Source organism: Drosophila mojavensis, unplaced genomic scaffold, assembly GCF_018153725.1.
Source record: "Drosophila mojavensis isolate 15081-1352.22 unplaced genomic scaffold, ASM1815372v1 contig_74, whole genome shotgun sequence".
In the NCBI taxonomy this organism is placed as follows: domain Eukaryota; kingdom Metazoa; phylum Arthropoda; class Insecta; order Diptera; family Drosophilidae; genus Drosophila; species Drosophila mojavensis.
The window spans coordinates 8,423,576-8,450,368 of record NW_025318899.1 but is presented as its reverse complement, the minus strand read 5'-3'; the positions used below and the strand labels follow the sequence as shown (position 1 = coordinate 8,450,368).

The 26,793-nt window shown below is 42.2% G+C and overlaps 3 protein-coding genes and 1 long non-coding RNA gene across 16 annotated transcripts; 2 read left to right on the top strand and 2 right to left on the bottom strand.

Annotated features, from left to right (window-relative positions):
- Positions 1 to 22: 22 nt before the first annotated feature.
- LOC6581817 (RNA polymerase II-associated protein 1) lies at positions 23 to 5,498 on the top strand. Its single transcript, XM_002007503.4, has 14 exons — positions 23 to 233; positions 294 to 571; positions 630 to 864; positions 924 to 1,326; positions 1,385 to 1,867; positions 1,923 to 2,080; positions 2,151 to 2,317; positions 2,388 to 2,473; positions 3,350 to 3,584; positions 3,647 to 3,804; positions 3,872 to 4,409; positions 4,467 to 4,605; positions 4,663 to 5,075; positions 5,133 to 5,498. The coding sequence occupies exons 1-14, from the start codon at positions 107 to 109 to the stop codon at positions 5,304 to 5,306; spliced, it is 3,594 nt and encodes a 1,197-aa protein (XP_002007539.1). The 5' UTR covers positions 23 to 106; the 3' UTR covers positions 5,307 to 5,498.
- LOC6581818 (general odorant-binding protein 69a) lies at positions 2,277 to 3,272 on the bottom strand. The gene is made up of 5 exons (XM_002007504.4): positions 3,105 to 3,272; positions 2,964 to 3,042; positions 2,815 to 2,903; positions 2,656 to 2,758; positions 2,277 to 2,586 (listed from the first exon to the last, which is right to left on the bottom strand). The coding sequence occupies exons 1-5, from the start codon at positions 3,174 to 3,176 to the stop codon at positions 2,486 to 2,488; spliced, it is 444 nt and encodes a 147-aa protein (XP_002007540.1). The 5' UTR covers positions 3,177 to 3,272; the 3' UTR covers positions 2,277 to 2,485.
- A 1,818-nt stretch (positions 5,499 to 7,316) lies between the features above and the next one.
- LOC6581816 (bumetanide-sensitive sodium-(potassium)-chloride cotransporter) lies at positions 7,317 to 26,793 on the top strand. Of its 13 annotated transcripts, none has more exons than XM_044009962.1 (21): positions 7,317 to 7,405; positions 8,039 to 8,159; positions 16,340 to 16,830; positions 18,956 to 19,135; positions 19,201 to 19,315; positions 20,693 to 20,951; positions 21,024 to 21,277; positions 21,367 to 21,481; positions 21,538 to 21,677; positions 21,739 to 21,904; positions 21,964 to 22,115; positions 22,180 to 22,289; positions 22,358 to 22,493; positions 22,563 to 23,156; positions 23,229 to 23,451; positions 23,642 to 23,692; positions 23,905 to 23,958; positions 24,792 to 24,889; positions 24,958 to 25,187; positions 26,003 to 26,232; positions 26,299 to 26,793. In XM_044009962.1, exons 3-21 carry the CDS (start codon positions 16,598 to 16,600, stop codon positions 26,541 to 26,543), a joined length of 3,585 nt encoding a protein of 1,194 aa, XP_043865897.1. In that variant the 5' UTR covers positions 7,317 to 7,405; positions 8,039 to 8,159; positions 16,340 to 16,597; the 3' UTR covers positions 26,544 to 26,793. The 13 variants fall into 13 exon arrangements, 12 of the variants coding, with proteins under 12 accessions (XP_043865897.1, XP_043865898.1, XP_043865895.1 ...); XM_044009963.1 differs by having other exon boundaries at positions 7,319 to 7,405; positions 8,022 to 8,159; XM_044009960.1 differs by having other exon boundaries at positions 7,329 to 7,418.
- Positions 16,690 to 18,777, bottom strand: LOC122757547. The gene is made up of 2 exons (XR_006357617.1): positions 17,495 to 18,777; positions 16,690 to 17,413 (listed from the first exon to the last, which is right to left on the bottom strand). It is a non-coding gene; the product is annotated as an uncharacterized LOC122757547 (long non-coding RNA).

Sequence of the window (26,793 nt, the reverse complement as noted above, 5' to 3'; positions counted from 1 at the left end):
TTTCTGCAGTACTATTATCGCTCATCTCTATTGATGCGTATTGCAGCCAGCTGATTTAGCATTCGCATGCGGCTTTTGATTTTTTGTTTGAAACAACAAATGCAAAATGTTTAAGAAACTTAAACCTGGAGAGAGCGAAGATGATGTCCTTCGTATGGCAGCAGAATTCAATGCTGAGCGTAAGAAAAATCCAAATTTTCAACCAGCTGCAACTGTTGTACGTGTGGAAAAACGTGAGTCTGTCGATGCTATGTCCAAAATATAAACATAACGTAAAATTAATATTTGTAAAGCTGTCGGGAAATCATTGTTTGCTCAAAAACGAGAACTAGCTAAGCTTAACAGCCAAGGAAGTGCCATAAATTCTGCAGAAATTACGCCGAAGACTACTCATATTGCTGAAGATGCAAAAAATAAACAAATTCTTCTCGACGAAATCCACGAAAATATGTTGGGAGATGTTCGTGGGACAAAGGTAGACTTTGGGTTGATAAATAATGTTGTGGGTGAAATTGTAGAAAGACGAGAAGGAGCGCCGCGGCAAGTCGTAAGAGAACATCGGCTAAATCAGGTATGTATTAAGATAAACATGTCTCCCGCCTAACTTTAATCATTTGTCTCCTTTAAAGCAAAACAACAACAAGTCGAAGAGTATTTTTGCACAAAAATTCAATAAAAATGAAAAGTTAAACGCCAATAGCAGTCATTCAGACCCACAACATAATGAAGTACAGATGGAAACTAGTTCTATAATCCAAGATACCGAACTGTCAAAGGAAATTCATGAAGAAAATCAGAATATACTGTCTCAAATGCGCGAAGAGGAAATCCTGGCGGAGCGACAAAAGTTGCTGAGCTCTTTGGGTAAGAAAGAGCACAATGTTATATGCTTCTATGGATTAAATTTGATTCTACATCATCAGATCCCGCTTTAATTGAACTGCTGAAGAAAAAGCGTGCTATCCAAGCGGCTAATGCAAAAAAGGCAAAGCCACTACCTAACAATCATCACGATTCCCCAGTAATCGCTGCCTTAAGCGATTCGAATCCAGCCCACGAATTACTGCAGCAAAGTGATGAAGGCAATTGGTTGAATTTCAATCTAGTTGAGGAACACAAACTGGCCTGGATGCGTGATATTCCCGCGAGAATAGCACAGCTTAAGCCTGGTCAACAATTCAATGCACGCTTCGATTGGAAGGGCGTTCTGTTGCCCCATTCACTTGATGAATTGCCACAGAATACTGATGATCGGGATTTGTATTTGCATGGTGAGGAGCCTGAGCGACCAGGCTATACGTTGCAGGAACTCTTTCGTCTGGCACGGTACGCTTGCCTTGTCTATAAAATGTATAGCCATTATAATGAAATTATTCTGTTTCAGCTCGACAGTGTTGCAGCAACGCATTTCGGCTTTTGGCGCGATTGCTGGTATATTCAGCATTTACAATCAGGGCTTCTACGATCAGGTGCTGACATTGCCCATTTCCAAAATATTCTTTCTGCTGCGCTTTGGCCTAGATGACAATACGCCAGCACAATTGGAAGTGGTCAGTAGGGCCTTGGCTCGGCTGTGCTACAATGAAACGGATGAAGTTTTGCTCGATCATATCTATGAGAACGCTTATTGCCATTGGCAGCCAACGCTTCAAGTGCTGACAGATGGCGACGACTCGAGCGATCCCAACTCTGTGGCCTTTCTGCAACGCTACATGGCGCTGTTGCGCTCCAAGTCGAAAGCAGTAAGCGCAGACGTTGATGACGATCAGTCAGATCGAGATAGCCGTATGTCCATGGATGACTTTCAGCTGGCAGAAACGCATCTAATCAGCTGCTTGCTACGAACGAATATTTTACAGCGCATTCGGTATGCATTAACTTCATATTATTTTATATAAATTAAAGCATTTTTCTGCTTAAAGATTTATATTCAACTCAGTGCGTCCAGAGAACAGCACTGTCGAGTCTTGCCTGAAGATACTCATACGTATTGCTCGAACAAACTTACCTACGGCCAGGCAAGTGGCACAGGAAAAAGACATGCTGAATGTAATTTTGGACAACTTCTTGCCTAATGCACGTAAGATTTTTACCAATCCTAATCGTTTTCATTGAATATTGAATATATAAATGTATTTGTTTATTAACAGCTGCTACGGGCACAACAGAGTCTTCATTCTACGGTTATCCTCAGTATCTTTGCCTAAAACTGTTGCGCGTTCTGATCTGCCAGCATTTGGATATAGCTAAGCAATTGGCGAATGAAACATTAATCCAAAGATTAAAAGAGTTTTTATTCAATCGCGATAGCGTAAGGGTAAGAAGGCTCTGCAAATTTCATAATTATGAATTCAGTTTTGGTAACATTCAATTTTTATCCAATGTAGGGCAAATTAATACGTGTTCAAATCGAGGCGCTCCGCATATTGCGTTGTCTGCTGCTGCTGGGAATCATAGATCGGGAATCATTCAAGTAAGTTTTCTGCTAGCCAAGTATTTCGGTGATGCCAGATAGCATGAAAGGCGCATCCGTAGCCATATAGCATTCGACCGACTGATAGGCGGTATCGCAGCCGTCAACTCCCTCTGTAGTCGAGTAGATAAAACAAAAAATTAGTCTTTAAAAACAAAACGCTTGGATATAATCGTAGTTACTTTTCTTGCCACATGCATCTACTAAAGCCAAAATCTTATCATGTATTTCCACTGGCAATACTTCAACCAAAGCCTCCAGGTGCATAACATTATCGCTGTCGATCTATTAGTAATAGTTGTATGTAATTTATTGTGGAGTCTTATGCATATTTTACATACCAATCCGAACATATCAAACATGCAGTGCAAAAAACATTTAAAGGTTGGATCGTTTGGCAGATTTCCCTTTTGGGCATGTTCCAGTAGCTCTGCAAGCAAATAAATCCTCCTAAGCGAACTTTGAATTAGGGCTTTCACCTGTTGCTTACCTTCACTGACGCCCGTTTTGGCCACGCAGCGCTTATGCAATTTTTTCACATGTTTTTTGACCACTTCAGGTACATCGAACTGTGTGGTAGTTTTGGTTATATAAAATTCGTAGGATAATATTTCAATCAATAGGAGCTTACCGCTTGATGTGGGGTTATCTCGCAGCACAAAACAAGCAATGCTAACGTTACGCTTAACGTTTTGGAGTACATTGCGCAAATATCCAAAGTTTTATCACTGCTCAATAAGTCCGGATTAAATTCTCAAACAAGTAGCTATTGCCCGTCAACCCCAAACTAAGGCTTGCTTGGAAATATGTCTATTTATATAGCTAATGATCTTGACGTTGATAAATGCCGGAATCATAATACCTATTATTCTACAGACAATTCCTGCCTGCGCTCCGTCAGATACTTGACTGGCACTTTAATCATTGTGTATTCGAGGTGGGCGGTTCGGCGCTTATACGACAGCACGCAGCTGCCGTGGTGGTGGCGATTGTGGCGAGCGGTGAGTGCGGTGCATGCGACATCGAGGCGCAGCAACTGTTCTTGGAGCCATTGCACAACTGCTGCTGCAGCTGGCTGCACAAGGCGACGCGTAGCGAAGGTCTAAAGGATGTGAGTAAAGTGTTGGAGATCCCATCAAGTATCAATCTCATTTCATATTTATTATATTACAGTACACACAGCTGACGCTCTTGAGTGCTTTGCTGTATGCTGTGGGATGGTTCTCTCGTCATAGTTACCTGGGCACCGCGTCCTTTCCACAGTTTCTGCGCAAAATTCTGCCAGAATTTGTTTGCTCAGCTGGATTTGTTGCATGTGTGCAGCAGTTGACGTGAGTAGACTTGACAGGCGATCTCTTGATTAATCAGCTGTAATAACTACCTCTCAATCAAACATAGACGCAGCTCTATAATTTTACGCAGCTTCAGTGATCGGCGCAATGTACACGCCCCATTGCCGAATGTGGGGGCGGTATTGATGAACGACTACGGGCCGCAGCTGATTGTGAGCGACACGTATCCAGTGCAGCTGCTGAGTAATATTTGGGCTCTGCTTGAGCCACCACTGGAGGATGGCATGAAGCCACTATTTGAAGCGCTACTCCAACCTGCTGTGCTGGAGCCTTTGGCAGAGTATTTAAAGCAGTTGAGCACACATCTAAATCGCTTTCTGGCCAGCAACTTTTTTGCTCGCAGCGAACTGAAGTTTGTCTATCAGCTACTGAGCACCGATGGCTTTGAAACCTATTTGTCACGCACGCAACTGCTTCAGGTCGTTTATAACTATTTGTGCTCTTTGAGCGCTGCACAGGCCAAGCCAATGAAGAGCATATTCGAACGGTACATCTTTAGTGGGAAGTATGTGGAGTTAGATGAAAAGTCTTTGCAACTGCTACAACAAACTTGCATGGAAGTCGTCTACTCGCATTTTATAGCCGTGAGTTTATATTGTTTTATTTTTGTTAGTGCTTCATTGACTGTTTCTCTTATGCAGGAAAACAGAGATCCCACGCTGACACTCTGCTATACTCAGGCACCTGTGTTGATGCCTGATTGGCCTTATTTTCAATTACGCCTGCTGCTTAACAATTATTTGCAAAATGTACAGCAGGTTCCTGCGGTTATATACTCAGGTGAGTCAATATTCAGCTATTTCTATTTACTTCGCCTTAATTGAATACCTCCCACAGAAAATCAGGTGGTACGCATGACCTTCAGCTTTGTCCAGCAGTTAGAGCAGCAGGGTTTGCAAATTGTCAGTCCACTTGAAAAGTTAATGTATCTGATGATAGCTTTTATGGGTCCCGATAGTCAGTTTCTGGAGCCGGAGCTGCATAAGCTACTACACGCGCAATTGCTCGATTTCTACACGCAGAATAAAACGCACCATTTCGACTTTGATGCTACATTTGAGGACAAGGCCAATTTCGAACCACTATACTATCTGTTTGTAAACCACTTCGAAGCGGCAAGCTACGGCGATGAGCTATTTAGCTCGTTAGTGCTGCTCCCGCTGGCTCAAAAGTATGATAACAAGTGGCGTAGACGCATCTGGTCCGAGCATGTGCAGGCAATGCGCTTCTTAAATTGTGATGAGAGTTTGGTATGTGCTGGAAATATCTTGTATTTACATATCGCCTAATAGTGTTTCACTTTCCAGTTGATCGGCGGACTGGAGGCTTATCTAGAGCCCATAGAAGACGAGCCTTCACTTGTAAAACTCTATGGAGATGCACTGCAACGTCAGCTGGTGCGTCCAGGCAGCATTGCCCACACGATAGCCAAGCATCATTTTAACAATTCACCATCGATACAGAAATCCAAGTTATTTTGAGCAGCTACGCATCGAATTCTTATTAATAATAGTAATAACGTAAGAACGTTTCCTTGGGCTAAGTTAGTTGCCGTGATATAGCTTCTAATTTATTTAAATAATTATGTATATGTATAATTAAATCATAAGCTATTATGTTTTTGTCTGGCTGGAATGCCGCACAATGCCCACATAGATTATGAAAACGATTAATATTGCGATTTGGTGTTTTTCTTGAGCTTTGCTTGAGTCACGGATTGTAATTTAATTATATGCTTGAGTGGACCTAATGCACTGTTACGTAAGAGCGTACATATGTACATCGACAGATATATGTATAGATTAAGATATGTATATGTCGTTCTTAATTGTGTGCGCGTTAAATATTAACTGTTTCTAGCAGGTTAACTATGGACGACGGCACGTAGAGAGAGAGCTCCACTATCACCCACAATTAATTAACCTCACTTGACTTATTGACAACTGACAAATGCCGCACATGGGCCCCGTCTTGGTCGTAGCGACTGTCGTCTACAGTTACCCACGACTGCTGATAAAAATATATGTAATTATAATGAACGCAATTGAAAGGCCACAGCTAATTAAATTATAGGCCGTATGTTAGTATGAGTGCCCCGAATGCAAGTGTGTGTGTGTGAATGTGTGTTTTCAAACGTAACCACAGAACTACAGTCAAATGTCAAGTCATAAGGTCTTCGTGTCGCATGCTGCGCATTTGTAATATACATACATATAACATGATTTCTACACCCAATAATCATCGTATTAACAATTTGTCGGTAGACTTCTAAGTTAAAACAGACGTTTTTAATCAATTTAAAATTTTCAATGGCAAATAGGTCATTAACATTTAATTAATATTTTCGGAATGGAAGTCCTCCTTTATGTTCCTTTGCATACACACACACCCACGCACTCCATGCTCATTTGTATGATGTATGCCTGTGTGCATAAGTGCTCTGCCCCCCACTTATTTGCCAACGTGAATCGCGAAATAACCTCAGGAGTTTTAAGAATTACCTTAAATTTATAAGAACCTAACTGATTTTGTTCTTGGCTGCTCCGACTGACGCCCATTCAAGCCGTGGACTTCCTTCAATTTAAGTACATGTGATGGATGTTAGGGCATATCCGTCAGATTTGATATGTACCGAGGCGTCTACACCAGTTGGGTCTTGTAGTAAACATGAAATGTGTGTGTGTAATATGTGTAAACATTTTGAGTTTGATTTATTACCATTCCATTTTCATTTTTGTAATTTCATGTTTAAAGAACGTCCTGTGGTTGGCAAGAGGAAGTGACCTTGATCTCGAAATTAATATACTAATGTATATTTTAATTAAAAGTTTTTGCCATACCATTATCTGCTCGATAAATGGGTAAGGTATATCGAAAGCAAACAATTTGTATAAATCAATTCGCATATCGCAGGGGAAGCACTTCATATTCTATTGCATATTTATTTGCATTGAGACGAATAAGAAAATATCGCACAATTTTATTAAATTAATTTTCGCCTTACAACCGATGTATGTGGCGATTGTTTGAGTACTTAAACAGGACTTAAGCGTGTAGTTTTCAGGGCATAAATGACGCCACATGAATAGCAATGTCCAAGGGTAAAATTAAACTAACCACCCTAACGGGTAGCTGGAATACATTTATGAATCAAAGTGGTGCTGCTGATAGTTATATGCATATATGTATGTATGTATAGGGGCTTAGATATGTACAGCTGTGTGGAGGCACTCTATTCACTCATAACTTTATCCACTTTGAGTGGAAGTTTCAGTGGTGTTGCACGTTTCAGCGATTTGTCATCGATCACGTCACAGCTTTGCCGGCGAACAATTGCCTGCTACAGCTCAGTTGTTGTTGTTGTGTTTTTTTTTCTGAGTTTTTTTTGTTGGTTTTTAATGTGTTTGGGTTCGTCGGCTCGTTTGTGCCGATGGAACCGTCCACTATATACAGTTGCTTTTGCTGATCGCGCGAACGTTTCGTTTCAGTTGCTCTTTGGCTCTCTGCACGTGCGGTGCCTCCGGCTTGGTGTCGCCTCTGCCAACGTTTGAGTTTTTTTTCTGGCCACGCTGGCTGTATTGTGTGTGCTTGAAGTACATTTCAATTTCTTCCAGTGAATAAGAAATCATATAAATAAAAGCGTTTTATTTTGGGTTTCTGCTTAAAGAATAGCTACTTACACTTGGGCATGAGCTATAGCGGCCCATGCACAAATGTACCTGGCTATTTATTTTTGAATCGCGCCCCACAGTCGGCGGTGGGCGGGTTTTGTGTTTTCTAAGTTTTCCAAGTGCTATCTTGAAAGCATGCTTAATTAGTGGAAAATGCATTTACCAGCCAGCTATACATGTTTAACGCATGAGTAAAATATTTAAGTGCGACCGCGTTCCAAAAGTTTGCCGCGTTTCTTTTTACAGTTTTGCATTTGAAAGATTCACGTTAAAAATAAATGCATAAAAATAAAAACCTTTTACTTGAGCACACATCTACAATTATATAAATAATTGTGCTTATTATAATTATACTCCACTTGGCTACTCATTGCCTACTGTTGATAAAACGTTTTTCTCGGTATTGAATTGTGTTTCATTTGGACAATCTGTATACATATACTTATGTATATATACATATTGTCTCCGACGCGCAGATAATACAACTGTTTGCATAATTATTTATGTTTACCTTTAACTGAATAGTTTATTTACCATATCAGCTTATACACAAATATTACACGAACTTCACGGAGAGTCACAAGTAACCGCCTTCAAATAAGTGCACACAAAAAAAAACCGGTTAGTTCCCAATTGGATTTTAAGCGCCTTTAACAACGCTGGGTAAGTAACTTAAGACTTGAAATAAGCAAATAAGACTTTTAGAGGCATAAATTGGCATTTAGGTATAATTTGCTTAGTTGGTTTAGACTATGGGCATGTGGCATTCCATCCGGCGTATGCGAAAGAATGTTTATCTTTTAATTTTGGAAATGAGTGCTTAAAACAGAAAATATATTTTTATTTGGGTTTTTCATTATGGCATATGACCACGACCCGATAAAGTTCGCTTAGCTCAGCATTGTTATCATCAAAAACAATATTTAGTGGACAAACATCGCGATTAAAAGAAAGTCTGCTCACGAAATTTATGCCTACTTAGGCATATACAAGTTAGCTGATGCGAACGAATGCATTTCTATATAAATACATATGTATATACAGTGGAAGTGTGCATTTGTATTCTGCTTTAAGTATCTCTTAGTTTAAACGCACTTGAACTTGAAAGCCATAATATAACTGTAATATTCGTGTTTTGGCGCTCTACTCAGATTCTCCCTGCTGACTGTCTCTTCGCTTCGTTAGACTAGCTCTTTGCTGCAGTCAATGTCTGGCATAAATCGTTACAATATATGGCCGTGGTACTCTTTGTACGTCTCAGAGTATTTGCTAATCGGACTGATCTTAAGTGCTTCTAATGTGTGGAATAAGACGAGGTAGGCACAGTTTACAGTCACTTGTTGCAGGAGAGGCATATACACATACCACATATTTATATAATATATATGTACGCTTTTTATATATATATTTCTAGTATAATCTAGTCTCGGGTTACCTCGTTTTCTATGCACTTTGCAATGCAGTGCAAGCTGCGGTCGCGTGTCCAGTTACATTTGGACACTATCCGAAAAAGTAGCGTCATATCGTAAAGTATAAATATTTCACATATGCGTCAGGTATAGCTCGTATGTCGCTTTACGTTAACTTTGAGCATTACAATCGATTTGGGGCTGTACTATTATTAATTATGATCTAGGAAACATTGAACTGATAACAAGTTTTCTGTAGATAAAATTGTTGTATTGATACCAAATTGATACGAGCATTCGATAGCTCAGTTGCTCGAATTGTATAGTGTTTCTGATATTCGTAATAGTTTAAAGAGTGATCGACTTTTTTTTCAGTGTATATCATTTCAAGAACATAGCGCCATGAGTACACCTGCTTTAAAAAAACAAACGGTCGAGTTTCAAGATATCAGCTTTCCTGCTTTGACGGCATCTGCTGTCAAAGGAGCTGCGCATGCGCTGTTTACTCAATCAACCCTAGTTTCCATGGAACATGACGAACCTTTTTAAGGGGTTGCACTGAAGTGCTGCACCGCACCCTGCACATGCATGAGAACATTTGTGCCCAGCCAAACAATTGTACAGTGACAAATGCCTAACGAGTGTTGTCGAAAAGTTTTGTTAGCAATGAGTGCAATGTGCTCCACTGTCCGAAGCGAGGTCAGACAATCTAACTAGAAGCCAAACTGGAATATGTATTCCATATAAAAGAGAAATCCAGTCCACAGCCAATTCGATGTGCATTCGTTGACCGACCTATCGTCGACATACACCAAAGGCGACTGATGGTCTAATAGTTTCTGACTTTTGACTTCTCAATCAACTGGCTGGGGACAGCCACAGAGACATAAAGCTGGGAAAAGGCGAACAAGTGGCGCTAGTGTCGTGGCTTTTCATGTCAGTAGCAGACAATAAATAATGAAAATATGACATTGCGAACACAAAGAAAAGTCATAGGAATGTTGGGCTCTTGGAGACAATGCAAAGCCGACTACTAAAGTATTAAATCATTGACCTTGCGAACCTTGACAAACCGAGAATACAGAGAATAACCCAGTCGGGGCGCAACAAGAAAAAAAGAGAAGAGAAGAGAAGAAAATGAACACGAACAAACAGACTGCAATCGAAGATAAGTGAGGTGGGTGTGTGTGGCCGGATGGATAGGGAGGGCAGGAGACGGGCTCTGGTTACAACGGAAATGCTCAGAAAGCGACTTGGAAATTATACAAAAGCCTTCAAGCTACGAAAATAGCAATCGCCAGCGCTCGCTGAAACGCGAACAATTTTCACCTTTTCGCCACATTTTCCGCTTTTAATCAAGATTTATGGCAATTGAGAGAACAGACTGAGCCCAGAACTGATGAGACCTGGGGTTAGGTGGTCACCGGCCAGCGGTGCAAAGCAGACGGTGCAAAGCTCGTGTTTCGTGAAACAAAGCGGTGCACAAAAACCAAATCTTCTGGTACTGGTAGCGGCTATTAATTGAATACGACTTTAATTAAAATACGCGTAATTCACGAAAGAATCAAGGAACCTGACCTCAACGACTGCCCAGACCACTTGAAGATTAGAATTTGGTGCTTTGATGTGTGTTGTGGGGGCTCAATTTGCGTCTGATTGAAGGGGCGAAATTCTTTTTATTTTATTTTTTCCTCTCTCTCTTTTTCTCACTCTGTTGTTTATCTGTGCTGTATTTTTAACAGAAGGTCTGCCGTTCGCAATAATTTTAATAAAAATACACTTTAACTCTAGCGAAATTGGCAAACGAGCTTGTCTTGTTCCGAGCGCACATAAGAATGTAGTCCGAGCGGTCGCATTTAAAATTAATGAAGAGCTTTGTGCAGTGGACCCAAGCATTGGGCGAATGCCTACGATTCCCCAAAATATACCGAATTGTGTGCTGAACTGAAAAATGATAAGATGATGTGAGTTAGACCCAAATATAATGCCATAATTAAAAGAGGATAGCTGTCAAAGATATCATAACGAATTACGTCTGGGTATTATCTGTTGAGCTGCAGAGCCAATGCAAATATGAAAGGTTAAGATTATGAAGCCGCTATTAACTAGTCCAAGTTCAACTTGCTGATTAGCTATCCGAAGTCTAAGCCTCGAATTAGCTAACGTGGAATTGGGCAGCTCGTGCAAATGACCCAATTAAGATTGGCTGAGCATGATTATGAGTAACTTTCTAACTGTTGCATGCTTGAAATTATGTTTGTTGCGTGCCTCAATGCAGTTTCCACTCAACATTGCTGGGCGAAATGGTGGCCAAAGTATTTAGCAAGTAATTAGTATATAATGCTTCATACTAATTAAGTTATGAAAGTTCAAAACGAATTCATAGTGAGCCTCGGCACATGACTGAATTGTAGATAGACATATTTATATGTATATACACAATATGTATATAGTTTAGTGTACGAGTTGCATACGTAGCTCAGTCTTTGGGCGGAGCTCGTGTGCATGCCTCAATTCACTTTTGGCATGAATAAAATCAATTTGAGTTACTTTTTATGCACTATATTTTGTTTTGTCTTATTATACATGAAAATATGCATTTATGCATATATTGGCTTACGTGCGCCCTTGGGCTTTAAAGACACTTGAAACAAACTGAGAATTAATAAATTCACTTTTGCATTCGACATTTGTGTGAACATTTTTAGAGGCGCTTCTGGACTTGAAATGATTTTTTAACTAGCAATCGGTTGAGCTCATATATTATCGTTTTTATTGTTAGTTGCACAAAACTGTCGTAAAAATGTCGTCAAAAAATTTACTGCAGTTGCAAAAAAGAATATCGCATAACTCGCCCCCAGCCTGCAGTCGATCGGCACGATTTCATTTGATTGAAATGCGTCATATTTGGGTAGCAGGCGAATACTTAATTGATTTTGTATTAAGTTTTATTAGAAACAATTTCAGTTTCTTAAGTTATGGAAAACTGGTATCGAATTCACTGGGCGCCCGCCTAATCGTTGGTATTTTATGAGTTGCCGTGAATTTCGTTAGAATTATATTTTTGTCGAGAAAACTTTCTTTACTGCGAAGCGTTGAAAGTGAACATAAAAGCGACTTCGAATCACATTGGCATTGATTTCGCCAAATCAATTTTCCTTATGCTCGTAATACTTCTTTTTATTTGAATTTCAATGGCGGCAGCATTGTTTCGTCCTTGATATGGGAAGTACATATATATATGTTTTGGTGGAATTTTGCACTTAATTTATGTCGCCGCAAATGAAGCAAATAAAATCTGCAGTCACAGCAAAGCACCCACACACAGCTGAGCATTTGAGCAGTTGAGCAGTTGAGCAGTCCAATGGCCCGCATCCGGGGACAGTCGGCTCTTGGGTACTTACTCAATGGCATTCCATTTCTGAGTCGTAAATATATGCTGCCGCACTTTTACGACTTTAAATCATAAAAGGAATACATCGCTTATTGGAATCCTGCTCTCCCAGAAGAGCAACAAAGTATACATACATACATACATACATACATACATACAGACAGACAGACTGCGTACCCTTGACATAAAAGTTCGCGAAATAATATTTATGGCACTTTTCAATGCAAATTTACAGCCCAGAAATAATATGAAATACTTGTCCTTACATAAACAAATGTCTGGCATAAAAAAACACCAAAACTTTGCCAACTTCCGACTGGCTTCCGAATGGGCTTGGCCCAAAGATGTTGGCAGCTCTTACGGCCCTGCGGTTATTGAAAGAGCTCAAAAACTAATGCTACATATCAGATGACTTCTCGGGCTGACACATTTTGACATATTTAAATTTCTCTGACAGACAGCTGCGCCTGACAGGAATGGTTGACATACTGATTTAAAGGGTTTGAAGTGCGAAGTTTTTAAGATATTCAACATATTTGAAAGAAAATTTAAACACTAAAATTTATTCATTGGCATTTAAAAGCAAACTTTTGCTCTTGTAAAAGGTTAACAAACTCAATAAAATCTATGATAAATGGAATTTGAAGTGCTTGTGAATTCGTTTTATGATGTAGCTTCTGAATCGAAGTTGAGCTTAACGCCGATGCGACGCAATTAAATTTTGTCTGCGGCTCATGCTCTGAGCAAAACCTGTTTAATGATTTCATATTTCGCTGTGCTCAAAACAAAAAAAAAAAAAAAAAAAAAAAAAATGAAAAAAAAATAAGCTCATCTTTATTCAGTTTCTTGGAACATGTTTGACTCGAAACATATTGAAGCAATTTCTCAATACACTCAATAGAACTTGCCTGAGAACAGGCAACAAAGCAGAATTTTGTTGCCGGTTATTCAGGAAAGAAACTTGAGTACTGCTTCAGCGGGGTATTTCTCGCTTCTGCGAAGTTTCAATTTTAGACATGAGGAAACTTTCGCTGCTTACTCGTATGACAATTAGGCCGCTTGTGTGGGTGGCAATAAATATTTGTTTAAGGTCTTTAATTCCTTGTATAAATTTTCCTTTTAGGTGTGCTCAGTTACGCTTCCTCGTAATTTGTTCATAATTTGTAAAAGTCATTTTAAAGACGTATCGGATTTTCCGAAGTTAATTGGCCGAAATGTCAAAGGATTTCACTTAAGCTCGTCTCTGAAGTTTGACTGGCTCTGCTGGCGAATATAACAGGATTTATGTATTAGAATGTTTTCGCTAGTATCCGGTTGGGCTTTATTTAATATTAAAGTTTGCTGGCATTAAGTTTATCGAGCCACGCCCCATGCCGCTCTAATACTGTCTAAATCAGCACACGCTTGACTTGTTTGACTTTTGTTGTATGTTTTTGACACTTCTTTTTGTTTTTTTTTTGTCCCCCTTCCAGCTTTTTGTTCTCTATGTCAGTACACAGGAGCCTGACTGTAAATCAGCTTTGATGTGCATCACGGATAGTCCTGCCCATTCATACCCACACGCACACACACACACTCACACACAGAGACCGTGGCTTATGTGGCCACAGCGCCACGTGGGTGGTAGTGTGTGTGTGTGTGTGCTACATATTGCAGAAGTTGTCCCAAAACAACCGATGGCTGTCGGAAAGTTTTCTTTTTGTGCGTGCCGTCTTCCTGATTACCATTCGGACATGTATCGCTTCTCATCTAGTAGAAAAACGATTGATATCAATATTAGGGCATAAACTTTGGGGCTTTGGTGCGACACGGAAAGCACGTTCAAACGGTCATCACAATACACGATTATCCAGGGGCCATGGTCTATGTTTTCCCATTGTGATGATGTTTTGTCATTAAGAGCTGCTGCCTCAGCAGCATTGGCAGGTCTTTACATCAGCGTCACCATTTGATTGTTGTTCTTTTTTGTATCGCCTTATAATTGAGGTCATGTAATAAAATTTATATATACAATATATTCTTTATTTGTGTGGCTGCTCATGGTCAAGGTGGAAGTGTGTACTAGCAATTTAATAGCCTGTATTCACGCTTCTGATGGTGTGAATGCCCAGAGTACTCTGCTTACTGATGATATTGAAGAGACAATTTTTGGCTTTATGGCCACATCCTCTGACAGATCTATTCTAATTTCGTTCCTTTGAAAAAAAAAAAAAATGGCAACTCTTTACGACTGCGTTACAAAGTTAAATTTATCTCATGGCTATTAAGCAGGCAGCTCCCGGCGTACATTTAATTCGGTCATATAGCAGAGGGCGTAGAACCGGCTTTATATGGTATATCCATCCCTTGGGGTGCAGAGACCACCAAAGTAGTAAAAATCTTATTTTATTGTGGCAATTGAAATGCGAATGGGCGTTGAATTGAGCCATGAAAAGAAAGCGTAGCAACGCTTAAATACGCATAGGCATAGTCCAATCACAGCGAAAAAAAAAATACAACAAGCAAGTTAAAAGCTTGAGAACAACAGAAAAAGAAATACATGTACAAAGGCAGCGCGAAATCACCATCGGAAGCAATTGGCCCATTGTAGGGCCATTAAAAGGGGCCCGCCTGGTGGGTCTCAGCCGTTTGCGTGGCTCGGACAATGGCAACAATTATTCAGATAAGTTTTTTACAGCTTTTTCTTGTTGTTTATGCGATGCCTTTTAGCAGCTGTCAAGTGATATCGTGTGGGGGAGTCGAATGACCGGCGTCAGCTAAGACAAAAAACCCAAAAAAAATTAATGGCCCCACCCACATTCTTTTCGTAGCGTTGACAGAATGCAAATGAATTTGTTTATGGCGCAATTCATCAAAACTAAGTCAAATCATAAATCAAAAATCTCCATTTAATGTCATCATTAGAAAATGTTTTCATTACAAAGAATACTCCGCCCCACCTGCCCGCCAGACCAACAGCTGCTGCTGCCAAAATCCCTAACTCCTTCGCATTTAGCGCTTATCAAACTTTCACCTGGATCTGTTGAACCCCGTAGGTCAAGGCATGGCTCGCCTTCTGTTGCAAGCCGATAAGCGTTCACAAAGTTGTTGGTCCTAAGGCCAAGTCCCGTAGGCCGTGTTGCTTGTTCAACGCACAGCGTGTATAGCTAACTGCCTGCCAGCAGCTGTCGTTTGTCCCTGGACACAGACTACAGCCCGCAGCTCATAGCCCACAGTCCACAGCTCAGAGCCCCCTGCCGCCCCCGTTGCGGCGTGTGCTTATTGAATTAAGCGCTTAATTGCTTCAATAAATTTGAGCAAATTTTTCGTAGCCCGAGTGCAAAGTTCCCACATATTTCACAAAAAAGAAAAAATTGCATAATTGGCGTAATTATCTAGCGCTTTTATTCAGGTCTCTTGTGTGTGGTTCGCTCTGCCTCAGTCTGGTTGCCTCTAACATTTTGCTTTCTAATTGCTCGCGCTGTTTATCTCCTGCATTGACCCACTAATGCCAAACTGATGCTGCCGGGCAGGAAGACCACGTGAGAAATTGCCGACGCTATGCAATCAAGTGCCGTAATTCCCACACGGGCAACGAGCCGCCACTTCACATCCTTCTGCCTGTGCTGCATGCACAGGGAACATCGCGCATACGCCAGGTGTGGCTGGGTGGGCTTATTCACGTGGCAACCGTCTTCCCTTAGGATAACACTGTTAATCATGATTAATTTGCATCAATTTGTGTTTGTGCTATTTTTAGAGACCCAATTTGTACCCGAACAGCCACGCAGTGTACTTGCGGCTTAAAATTTGAAAGAGCGCACAAAACCACATTACTTGAAAATGCTTTCACTGCCGACAAGGGTAAATAATTTGGTGTGCCACGAGTGATTCAGTACGCTGCAGTTGAATAGTTTGAATATCAGTTAAAGAGAAATATATATGCGCTATATTCACTTTGCCAATATATTTCATATACATATACAGGCAGGCCTTCTTATCGGCAACATATCACATTCGCATTGTATTTATTTTTGAAATCATTTGTACTTTATTTGCAGAAAAGAATTTGTGGCAAAGCTGGGAAGTATTCATTGGCTGGACAGAGGCAACGAAAGCCCTTGATATAAATAGACAACGGAACTAATATAGCTGAAGTGAAGTGCTTGTGCTGAGACAGCCAAAAAAAAAAAGAAAAAAGAGAAGAAAATACACAACGAAAAGTTGTGGGCATTAGCTAACCACAGAAACCCAAAGCAAACCACTCAAAACGGTATTTTAAGACAAGGATCGACCCGAACGCACACGCACAAAGCGACATGTCGGATACAACATCGTTTGAAATGGCCTCGGTCGACCGGCCCAACCGTTTCCAAGTGAATCCCGTTAACCATCACAAGAACAACAATGACAACAACGAGGACCGCAAATCACACGCACCGCCAGCCGACGAGGTCTACCGCAGGCTGACCAACATCGATGGCGAGCTCCTCGAGGATGACACTTTCGATGCGACACAATTGTTGAACAAACAGCAGCCCAGGCAACAGAGGTGAGCACTCATCCCTTCCTCACTCACTTGTGAACATTGAAACTTTTAAGAAATTGTCAATTTTCTACGAAAAGTTTTGTCGTTTACTTTGCCAGTTACTTTCTTGTTTTCATTATGTTCAGATTTCATAAATGGCCTTATTTTGTTTCGCATTTTCTTATGAATATGTACACGAAAGGGTATCGTATACCCTGTAAATATTTGCAATTGCCTAGATGATACGGCGCCAAGTTCACTCCACTCACTCGGTCACATATAAATTACATCCATGTTGACTCAATTGAAATTGATTTCGATAAGAATAACATGGCGAATTATTATTCTACTTTCTTTTTGGCCATGTAATTGGATAGGCAACCATTGTAAAATTGTTTGCTTGGCCATTGGCTTCGATTGAGACTTGTTGCATTTGCTATCTCTGATTTGAAAGTTTGTCGACCTGGCTGAGTGGCCTTTGCTTGGCAAGTTCAATAAACACGCCTTGTCTTAACGCTTCGAGCAGCAGCCCCTCGGGAGAAAGAGACACGGGAGCCCTAATTGAAATGGGAGGCGGTGCAGCAGCCAACAATGGAACCAATCACAGCTGAAAAAAAAAAAAAAAAAAAAATTAAGAACAATTTGGATATATTGGCATCCGATGGATGCAGCTGACAGAAGGAACAACTTGGCATCCGTTTGCATTCCCAGCGGCGAAGTGAAAATGAGTTGTTCTTTGGTCCTTTACTAAAGGTCATGACTGTTAATCAGAGCCAAGCAGGATTCTTGAGTAGGGCGACTTTGGCAGTTTATTGGTCTGCTGTTAGGGCAATAAATTGCCAAATATAAGCAGAAGCCATAAAATAAGAGCCCTCTGCATTATTCATTTTGAAATTTATATGCGGAATGAATGGGACTTTTAAGAGTTCGCATTATTTCTCTAATTGCCAATTGACAATTTAATAATTGGCCGTCTTTATCCGGCGTCTGTATTAAATGCCAAGGTAGTTAAATATTCGTGAAGAATCAATCGAAAATTTTGGAGCGATTCTATAATTAATTGAGCTGAGCCTTATAGCTTTCCTTATAATGCCTTTCAAATTGATACAATTTCGTAAATTACTTCGATAAGCCCCTTGAAATTGATTCAGCAGTATCAAAAGCGCCGTTCAATATTGAAAATGTACATATTTACACGAGTTCATAACGAGCGCCTTTGCCATTTTTGTTATCCTATCGCGTAGTCCTCATAATAGACATGAAGCGGGAAACGTGAGGGGCAGGCGTGTTGCTCCTACTCTGCTTGCATCCGTTATGTTTGCCTTCTTCATTCATTAATAATTTAGCTTCAAGGCGTAAATGCATTACCTGAGCTCATAAGTGAAGTAAGACGAAAGGATAGGAAGGTTACTTCATCGCTTTCTCTTTTTTTTCTGTCTTCATCTTAACAAGCTAAGCTGAATTAATTAAATAAAAATCTCTCTTACGCCAACGTATGACAGAGCATAACATAACATTTAGTTGGAATTTTCAAAGTAACCTCTCGTAGCTCCAGGCCGCCGTTAAAGCCAATTGCTAAAACCACGTGAGTGCACATTAAACAGAAATCAGTAGGGATTTAGTCAGTCACTCATGCATCACATCATCAACAGCCACAAAAACAGCAACAGCAACAACGACAACAACAATAGCAATAGCAATAGCAACCAGCATAATAATCATATAATCCCGTCGCCGGTTTCAGTTTCTGTCTGCTCGAGTCGCTGTGTCCTGCGGCCATGAGCGACCCACATGGCCAGTACACCTTGGCTAAAAAGAGCAGTACAGCTGAAATTGGTCTTTTATTCAACCAGTTCAAATGGCGCGTAATGAAATTTGTTTCACTAAAATTTCAAAATTGAGCTGTAAAGGAAATAAAAAAAAAAACAAAAAAACAAACTAAAAAAAATCAGCAGCCAGTTTTCGGATGAAATGGATACAATTGTGTATAGTTAAGAGAAAACTTTTTTAAAACACTCGCCCCGGGCAACTTTATTATTTTTAATGTTAGAGGACATGGCACTTGGGTGTTAAATGTACATTTGTCATGCCGCAATGAGCAGCGACCTTTTTAATCTATTTTAAAGCGAACTTTGTTTTTGTGGTGCAGGCAATCCATCAAGAGTAGTTTTCGCGATAAGGATAAGCCCTCGCGCTTTAAGGACTTGCAGACGACGACGCGCTTTCAAGTGGAGCCACAGAATGAAGAATCGGATGGTTCGAATGATTCGCAGGAGGAGCGTGAGCTGCTGGACAATGAATACGATACAAAATATGGCAAAAGTTTTCGGTAAGTTTATTATTAAATTATATTGCATTTGGTATTCTTGCTAACTGAATCGAACGTCCATCTAGGCATTTTACGCGCGAGGCTCTGCCACGTCTGGATAATTATCGCAACATGATGTCCATACAGGCCGCCTACCGTCCAACGCTCGACGAGCTGCACAACGCAACGCTGGTGGGGAAAGTGAGTATCCTTTGGTGTCTCTACTGCCATGGCCATCTCAATTTATATTCATATAACGTACATTTACTGTCCCATATTAAGTGCTGGGGGCAAATTTAAATTTAATCCAATTCGTGAACAATTTAACACCAGGCAACGGCCTGGCATTCAGAAGGAAAAGTCACATCCGTTGCCAGAGCATTTTAACCTACTCCTGTGCTTGACGCTGCAAATTGTAGCTGCCACGAGAAGTGTCAAGTAGCCTGTGGCAATGAGCTCTCTTTCCACCTCTTCCATTTTAAATTGGCAACAGAGCAGTCAACAGTTGGGGTCATTAGCATACTGCGTGGGTTCGAGGTTCGAGGAACGTTCTGTACTGACGCGTCCTGGGTAAACAGACGAAAGCTGCTGCTGTTTGTGAGGAACCACTGCAACCACTGAAGCCGCTGCAATCAGCTAGACTGAAATGCAGCTTTTTGAAATTTAATTAAATGCAAACCAAATACAGCATTGATTGCTATCTTTTTTCTGTATGGCGCTTGAATGCGATTTTCCGACTCTTTGCAACCACTCTTGGGGGACCTTTTAGGGCCGCTGACTTTTCAATTGACTCTCGCCTTTGGCTTTTAAGTTCACACGTGCGGTTGGTGTGTAAGACAAAAAGCATTACAATGTGTCAGTGCTTGTTATTCTAAAAGTGAGTTTTTTCTGACGCCTTTATCTGACTCTGTCGCGACTGTGAATTGAAAGCCTTCTTTGTCAATGCCAGCCAAGTGTTAAGAAGCTCAAGGATGTTTCCTTCGGAAAAGTTCACACTGCCTTTTGTATAGACTTATAGTAGACTCATATACATGTGAGTTTTTATATGTGTGGGTAACCGTCATCAAATATTTCTTCTTTTTTTTTTTTCAATTTGTAATGCAATCAATTACCACTAATTGGTTTTGCACTTTCGAATAATTTGTTCTGCGAATTCGCATTGTAGTAGGCGTCAATTGAAATTGAAAAAAAAAAAAAACGAAAACGAAAACGAAAAAATCAATTGTTTTAGAAGTTCAAAGTGTGTGCAATTGTTTTCGAAGCCATGAACCTTGAATAAATTGTCTTAAAAGTTATCAAAACATGTTCTCAGGAGTTTCGCAGCGCGAGAGAAAAAGTTATATTGTGCGCCACATGCGTCTGCGGTTGCGGTGGCGTATGATTAATTTGATGAATGACTGCAAAGCCGTCAAGTGCTATGAGGCAGTTGACCTGCTGTTAAGTTGACGGCAACGTGTTAGGAGTCTGCAGTAGGGAGTCGCTAGTCTTTGAAGGCAATCCCACATTCCACCCACGAGGCATCATCTATCACCGCTAGGCAGCTTTATTGAATATGACTTTGGCTTTCGTCTTTCGTAGAACACGCACAGCCTACAACGCAACCGGGACCCGGAGGCGGACAACACGAACGGGCAGGTCAAATTTGGCTGGATCAAAGGTGTACTCATACGATGCCTGCTGAATATATGGGGTGTAATGCTTTTTCTGCGCCTCAGCTGGGTCGTGGGCCAGGCGGGCATCATCGAGGGCTTCATTCTAATACTGACAACGACCGCTGTCACGACCATAACAGCGCTGTCAATGTCGGCGATAAGCACGAACGGCGTCATCAAAGGCGGTAAGTCCTGTGTCATTGTCAGCTGCGTCTGCTTAGTTGTTGTTTTAAATGATTTTTAATGTGACTGCGTAGGTGGCACCTACTACATGATATCCCGCTCCCTGGGCCCCGAGTTTGGCGGCTCCATTGGTCTCATTTTCTCGCTGGCAAACGTCGTCGCCTGCGCCATGTACGTGGTTGGCTTCTGCGAGTCTCTGCAGGCCATGATGCAGAGCTTGGATGTGTCTATCGTTGATGGTGGCGTCACGGACGTGCGCATTGTAGGCAGCACGACCATTTTGCTGCTGTTGATTATCGTTGTGGTTGGCATGGAGTGGGAGGCCAAGGTGCGTATGATTAATTTTTGCCGCCTAATGAATTCCGCTCTGTTGCGCTTCAATTGCACCCGCACAACATGCTTCCCTATATTCCTCAGGCGCAAATCGGTCTGCTTATAATTTTGCTGGCTGCTATTGCCGACTTCGTCATTGGCAGCCTAATTGGGCCCAAGAACGAGGGAGAGCGGGCCAAGGGCTTCATCGGCTACAATGGTGAGCAACAGCCAACGTGTCGCCAATGAACAAGCTTTTAATCAAATCTAATGTAGCAACGCTGTTCCACACAAATCTGTTTCCGGACTACCGCACGGAGGGTTACGTCAGTCACGATTTCTTCTCGGTATTTGCCATCTTCTTCCCAGCCGCCACGGGCATTCTGGCGGGCGCCAACATTTCGGGCGACTTGAAGGTGCGTCCCAGACTCGTCTTATGCAATTTTGTAAGCTATTTTCAGCTTCTTTGTATTCTAGGACCCCCAAAAATCTATACCCAAAGGCACCATTCTGGCCATCGTTATCACAACAGCCACCTACATGTTCATGGTTCTGATCTGCGGAGGCACTGTGGCTCGCGACGCCACCGGCTATGTGGTGGATGCTCTGAACGGTTCCTTCGCATTTTTAAACTGTTCCTCAAGTAGGCTACATTGTGCCGCCGGTTCGCTTAACGAAGCACTCTAATTAAATTTTGCACAGCGTCCACAGGTACTTGCCTCTATGGATTGCAGAACTCGTTTCAGGTAATTGAGTTAGTGTCTGGCTTTGGGCCTCTCATCTATGCCGGTTGCTTTGCTGCTACATTGTCATCAGCTTTGGCCAGTTTGGTTTCCGCTCCGAAGGTTTTCCAGGTAAGTGTTTGTTGTCCTTGCCTAGGCCTCTCCAATGGCTTTAATAAATGGCCCCTGTTGGCAGGCTTTGTGCAAGGACGAGCTGTATCCAAAAATAGTTTGGTTCGCAAAGGGTTACGGCAAAAACAACGAGCCAGTGCGTGGCTATGTCCTAACTTTCCTGATAGCCATGATGTAAGTGCCTTGATTAAAGTACAAGAGAGCCCAAAGTGTGTATAATGGAAATGGTTCATATCTTGCAGCTTCATACTCGTTGGCGACCTTAACTCGATTGCACCGCTCATCTCTAACTTCTTCCTGGCTGCATATATGTTAATCAATTTCAGCACATTCCATGCCAGTCTGGCCAAGCCCGTCGGCTGGCGGCCAACATTCAAGGTGAGAACTTGTTATTGCCCAGTCTCTAAAATCCGTTCAATACCTTTCACCTTTCACCTTCCATCATAGTATTATAACATGTGGCTGAGCCTCTTGGGCTCCATACTGTGCGTAGCGGTCATGTTTTTAATTTCGTGGGCCACTGCACTCATAACCTTCTGTGCGGTGCTGGCGTTGTACTTAATTGTTGCCTACCGCAAGCCGGATGTCAACTGGGGCTCCACCACTCAGGCGCAGACGTACAAGAACGCGCTGATGTCCGTGCAGCAGCTGAACAACGTAGAGGATCATGTCAAGAACTATCGCCCGCAGATACTTGTACTGTCCGGCCTGCCCAACACCCGGCCGGTTCTGGTGGACTTTGCCTATATGCTGACGAAGAATCTCTCCCTGCTGGTCTGTGGACATGTGCTGCGCGGCTCCGGCTCGCAGAAGTACCGTAACTACCTGAAGGAGCGCGCCTCCAACTGGTTCCAGAAGCACCGCGTCAAGGGCTTCTATGCCCTCATCGATGGCGAGGACTTTGAGGCTGGCACCCGCGCCCTCATGCAGGCGACGGGCATCGGCAAGCTGAAGCCCAACATTATACTCATGGGCTACAAAACCGACTGGCAGACGTGCGAGCGCAAGGAACTGGTGCAATATTTCAATGTCATGCACAAAGTGAGTGGCAGCTGCAAGAATTGTCAAGTTTGAGGCATCCCGAATAAAATGCTGCTCTGCCTTTATCCACAGGCATTGGATATGTACCTCTCGGTGGCCATATTGCGCGTGCCCCAGGGACTGGATTGCTCTCAGCTGCTGGGCTCTCCGGACAGCAATTGGACGACAGCCAACTGTAGTCTGGAGGTGCCGCGCACCCTGCAGCCCAATGAGAGCTCCAACGATTTGCAGGCCAGCGAGGCGCGCCATGCTCTCAGTGGCAGCGTGGACTCCTTGAGTCGCAATGTATCTCAGGGTAAGTTGGCTCCGGCTCCCGTCGGCCACTTATTAATGCTGAACTTTTTAATTACTTTTGCATGGACTTTCTAAAAACCAAATGCGCACCTGTGCACAATTCATTATAATTTACAACCACAATTTATCAATGCACCACCAAACCCAACCCAACTGCAACTGCAACTGCAACTGTAACCACAAACTTTTAGATGCCGCCAACAAGTTGGCTCCCCCTGGCAATGGCCTGAAATTTGTAAAAAGTAAGTATTAGCGTTTTAGTGGAGCGAGAATGTAAAACTCGATGTTCATTATTTCTATAAGTATTTGATGCTGCGTTCCGTTTGTGTGTGTGTGTGTGTGCTTTACCCTTTCCTATACCAATCTCTATTCTAAATTCCAATTCCAATTCCTTTTTCACTTCCATTCCCATTTCGGTTTTGTTTCTATTTATGACTCTGTTTCTATTTCGTAGTACGGTTCAAGCAAAGCCTATGTAGAATACGCTCTTGGGCAGGTGGTGTTGAGTGTAAGATCTATTTTACGTGTTTTAAGGTAATTGATTGGAATGTGAAGTGATGTTATTGTAGGGTTGCTGCCAGTAGGTAAATATATACATATGTATGAGCTGACTCAATGCCAGAGACGCCAACTCCCAAAGCAATTCCACACCTCGCACTTTGCATGTCCTGCATGCATTACGGCTGAGCTTCTGTCCGTCCTGTCGCCTTTTATGGCCATATTAATTGCTATTGTCGCATGCAGCAAATCCATAACTAACTGTAAACTACTTAATGTAATGATTTACCAAGCAACCACTGACTCAGCCGCGAGAAGGCATCAGCGTAGTCGGTGCCATAAACGCAGTCGCAGTCGCAGCCGCAGTCGCTGCCGCAGTCAGCGCCAGCTGTGACAAAACCCTTTCGGCAATTTGTTGCGCTCAAATTAAGGAATGCCCGTAAATTTGAATATAAATTTATACAATGTCCCCTAAAAGCACGAACCCAAAAAACTGTGTGGACTACATGTGGAGTCGTTACAAGGCCGCAGACCGACAAATGGCGCCAGGAGACGGCGGGGACGGTGCTGTTTGGGGGCGGCACAGCACGTGCATGTTTTAGGCATTGTTTTGCATAACATTTCCCAATTTGAAAATAAATTGTGTAAATATGAGAATGGGCAACAAAGAATAGCATAAAACTGCTTTGTTTATGGTGCTTAGTGAAACAATGGCAGTGTCGCCTGGCCTTGATAATTCCTGCTAGTTCTAATTGACTCTGCATGGCTTTTGTACTGCACTCAAAATACCTATGCTTATGCCGTTAAATGTATTGAAGCATTTATTATTCCTTATTCCCACAGCATCCAGTACGAGTGACTTATCATTCATAGCAGGCAGCCAGGTGAAGGAGGTCTCCGGATTGCCCGATCCCCTGGATGCCAAGACCACAAATGAGCTGGTAAGTGGGGCAGATCATTTGGAGATAAATTGTGCTCAATTTGCTCACATACACACTCTCACACATAGCCCAATACACTGAGGAAATCGAAAGCGAAACACGACGATCCCGTCTCGCTCTATAGAGGACCAGGCGGTGTGGAGCTACCCAAGGATGTGCTGGCTGACTTGACTCAATTTACGCGAAAACGCAGCCACGCCGTCATCGATGTCTGGTGGTTGTACGACGACGGAGGGCTCACCTTGCTGCTGCCCTACATCATAAGCACACGGCGCACCTGGCAATCATGTAAATTGAGGTAAGCTGCAAGTGAGGGCACGCTAACCATTTCCAGCAGAAAGCCGCATTGTTTACCTCCCAAGGCGGGTTTGGAGCCTGCGGATATGCGAGTGCGGATTTATTTGGCATGAATTGAATTTTATTTAAATATGCCAGCACGAGGCAGGACCTTTACGCTCATGACAGGATACTTTTCAGTCGAGTTCCATGGGAGTTGCTCGTTGCTCGTTGAAATGAAAAACCGGGCAGGCATAATAAGTAGCTCCAGCCGACTCCAGGGTGTAGTAAGCATGTCTAAGGCGGGTCTCAGTTCGACTGACTGACTGACAGAGGCAATGATTGCTTGTGAGCAGATGCCCGCCAAATAGGTCATCCCGATAGCTCTCCACTCCTTTTACTTTCCAAGTATACGCAGCCAACTAGCAAAGAGCGATTGGCACAACGAGATTTGGAGAACCAAAGCGCAACTGGTCTGACTCAGTGAGGCGTTAAGTATAACATTTGCCATGTCAAGCGTATCGAGTGATTTGACTTCTCGTTTTGCACAGCTGATACTCTGCGCTACAATGGCTACGGGGTATATGGGACTAGCGAATATAAACGAAAATGGTCAGATTGGGGATATGTTTCACAGCTATTGCAGGTCATTGATTAGCATCTGCCACAGAGTCACAGTTCGGTGTAGTTTTCAGCTATATTGCATTTCCGTATTTCATTTTTGGCTTTCTGCGCGAATGGGTTTTTGCTGTTGCAAGTTATTCGAAAAATATTTGTATTGCGCTTTCACAAACAGAAAATGTATAAATGTATTTATATTATCTTTTTGATGAACAGGGTCTATGCGTTGGCGAACAAGAATTCAGAATTGGAGTTTGAGCAACGTTCGATGGCCAGTTTGCTGTCAAAGTTTCGCATTGATTACTCTGATCTAACATTAATACCCGACATCACCAAGAAGCCGCAGGAGACATCCACGCAGTTCTTCAATGAACTGATTAAGGACTTTGTTGTGGGCGATAAGGAGAATGGCCACAGCAGCAAGGCGACGCTGAATGAGGACGAAGGTAAGGCTCTTTGATCAATTCCTCCGAAGTGTATTAAACAGGCTATTTATATTCGTATTGCTCCAGCTCTCATTAGTGACGATGATTTGCTGGCCGTGGTGGACAAGACGAATCGCTACCTGAGGCTGCGTGAGTACCTGCGGGAGCAGTCAACCAAGTCGGATCTCGTGGTAATGACGCTGCCGATGCCACGCAAGAACATCGTCTCGGCACCCCTCTACATGGCCTGGCTGGAGAGCCTCAGCAGGGACATGCCCCCCTTTCTATTTGTGCGGGGCAATCAGACGAGCGTACTCACCTTCTATTCGTAGGCGCAGAGTGCGCCCCTTATGTATTTTTGCTTATAACCGAAAACACACTCTTCTTAGTTGTACAAGTACAAGAATTTGATGTTATTCTAGTTGTACCATAATTGTATTTATATTTATATATAGACATACAAACGTATTCGCGCAACCTCCAATCCCAACTCCATGACGCACACAGACGATTAAATTTTATGCCGACTTGTATACATTCCTCCTTTTGTATTATATTTGGGAAGAAATTCCTAAAAAGATA

What these genes read in the sequence shown, in the direction of transcription:
- LOC6581817 (XM_002007503.4), top strand. Translation starts at nt 107, where the DNA reads ATGTTTAAGAAACTTAAACCTGGAGAGAGCGAAGATGATGTCCTTCGT. An exon ending in CAACTTCTTGCCTAATGCAC is followed by an intron (nt 2,081 to 2,150) that starts GTAAGATTTTTA and finishes GTTTATTAACAG; the next exon opens with CTGCTACGGGCACAACAGAG. An exon ending in TAAATTGTGATGAGAGTTTG is followed by an intron (nt 5,076 to 5,132) that starts GTATGTGCTGGA and finishes TTCACTTTCCAG; the next exon opens with TTGATCGGCGGACTGGAGGC.
- LOC6581818 (XM_002007504.4), bottom strand. Translation starts at nt 3,176, where the DNA reads ATGTACTCCAAAACGTTAAGCGTAACGTTAGCATTGCTTGTTTTGTGC. An exon ending in AGATAACCCCACATCAAGCG is followed by an intron (nt 3,043 to 3,104) that starts GTAAGCTCCTAT and finishes ACTACCACACAG; the next exon opens with TTCGATGTACCTGAAGTGGT. An exon ending in TGTTTGATATGTTCGGATTG is followed by an intron (nt 2,759 to 2,814) that starts GTATGTAAAATA and finishes TATTACTAATAG; the next exon opens with ATCGACAGCGATAATGTTAT.
- LOC6581816 (XM_044009962.1), top strand. Translation starts at nt 16,598, where the DNA reads ATGTCGGATACAACATCGTTTGAAATGGCCTCGGTCGACCGGCCCAAC. An exon ending in GCATGGAGTGGGAGGCCAAG is followed by an intron (nt 21,278 to 21,366) that starts GTGCGTATGATT and finishes TATATTCCTCAG; the next exon opens with GCGCAAATCGGTCTGCTTAT. An exon ending in ACATTTCGGGCGACTTGAAG is followed by an intron (nt 21,678 to 21,738) that starts GTGCGTCCCAGA and finishes TTTGTATTCTAG; the next exon opens with GACCCCCAAAAATCTATACC.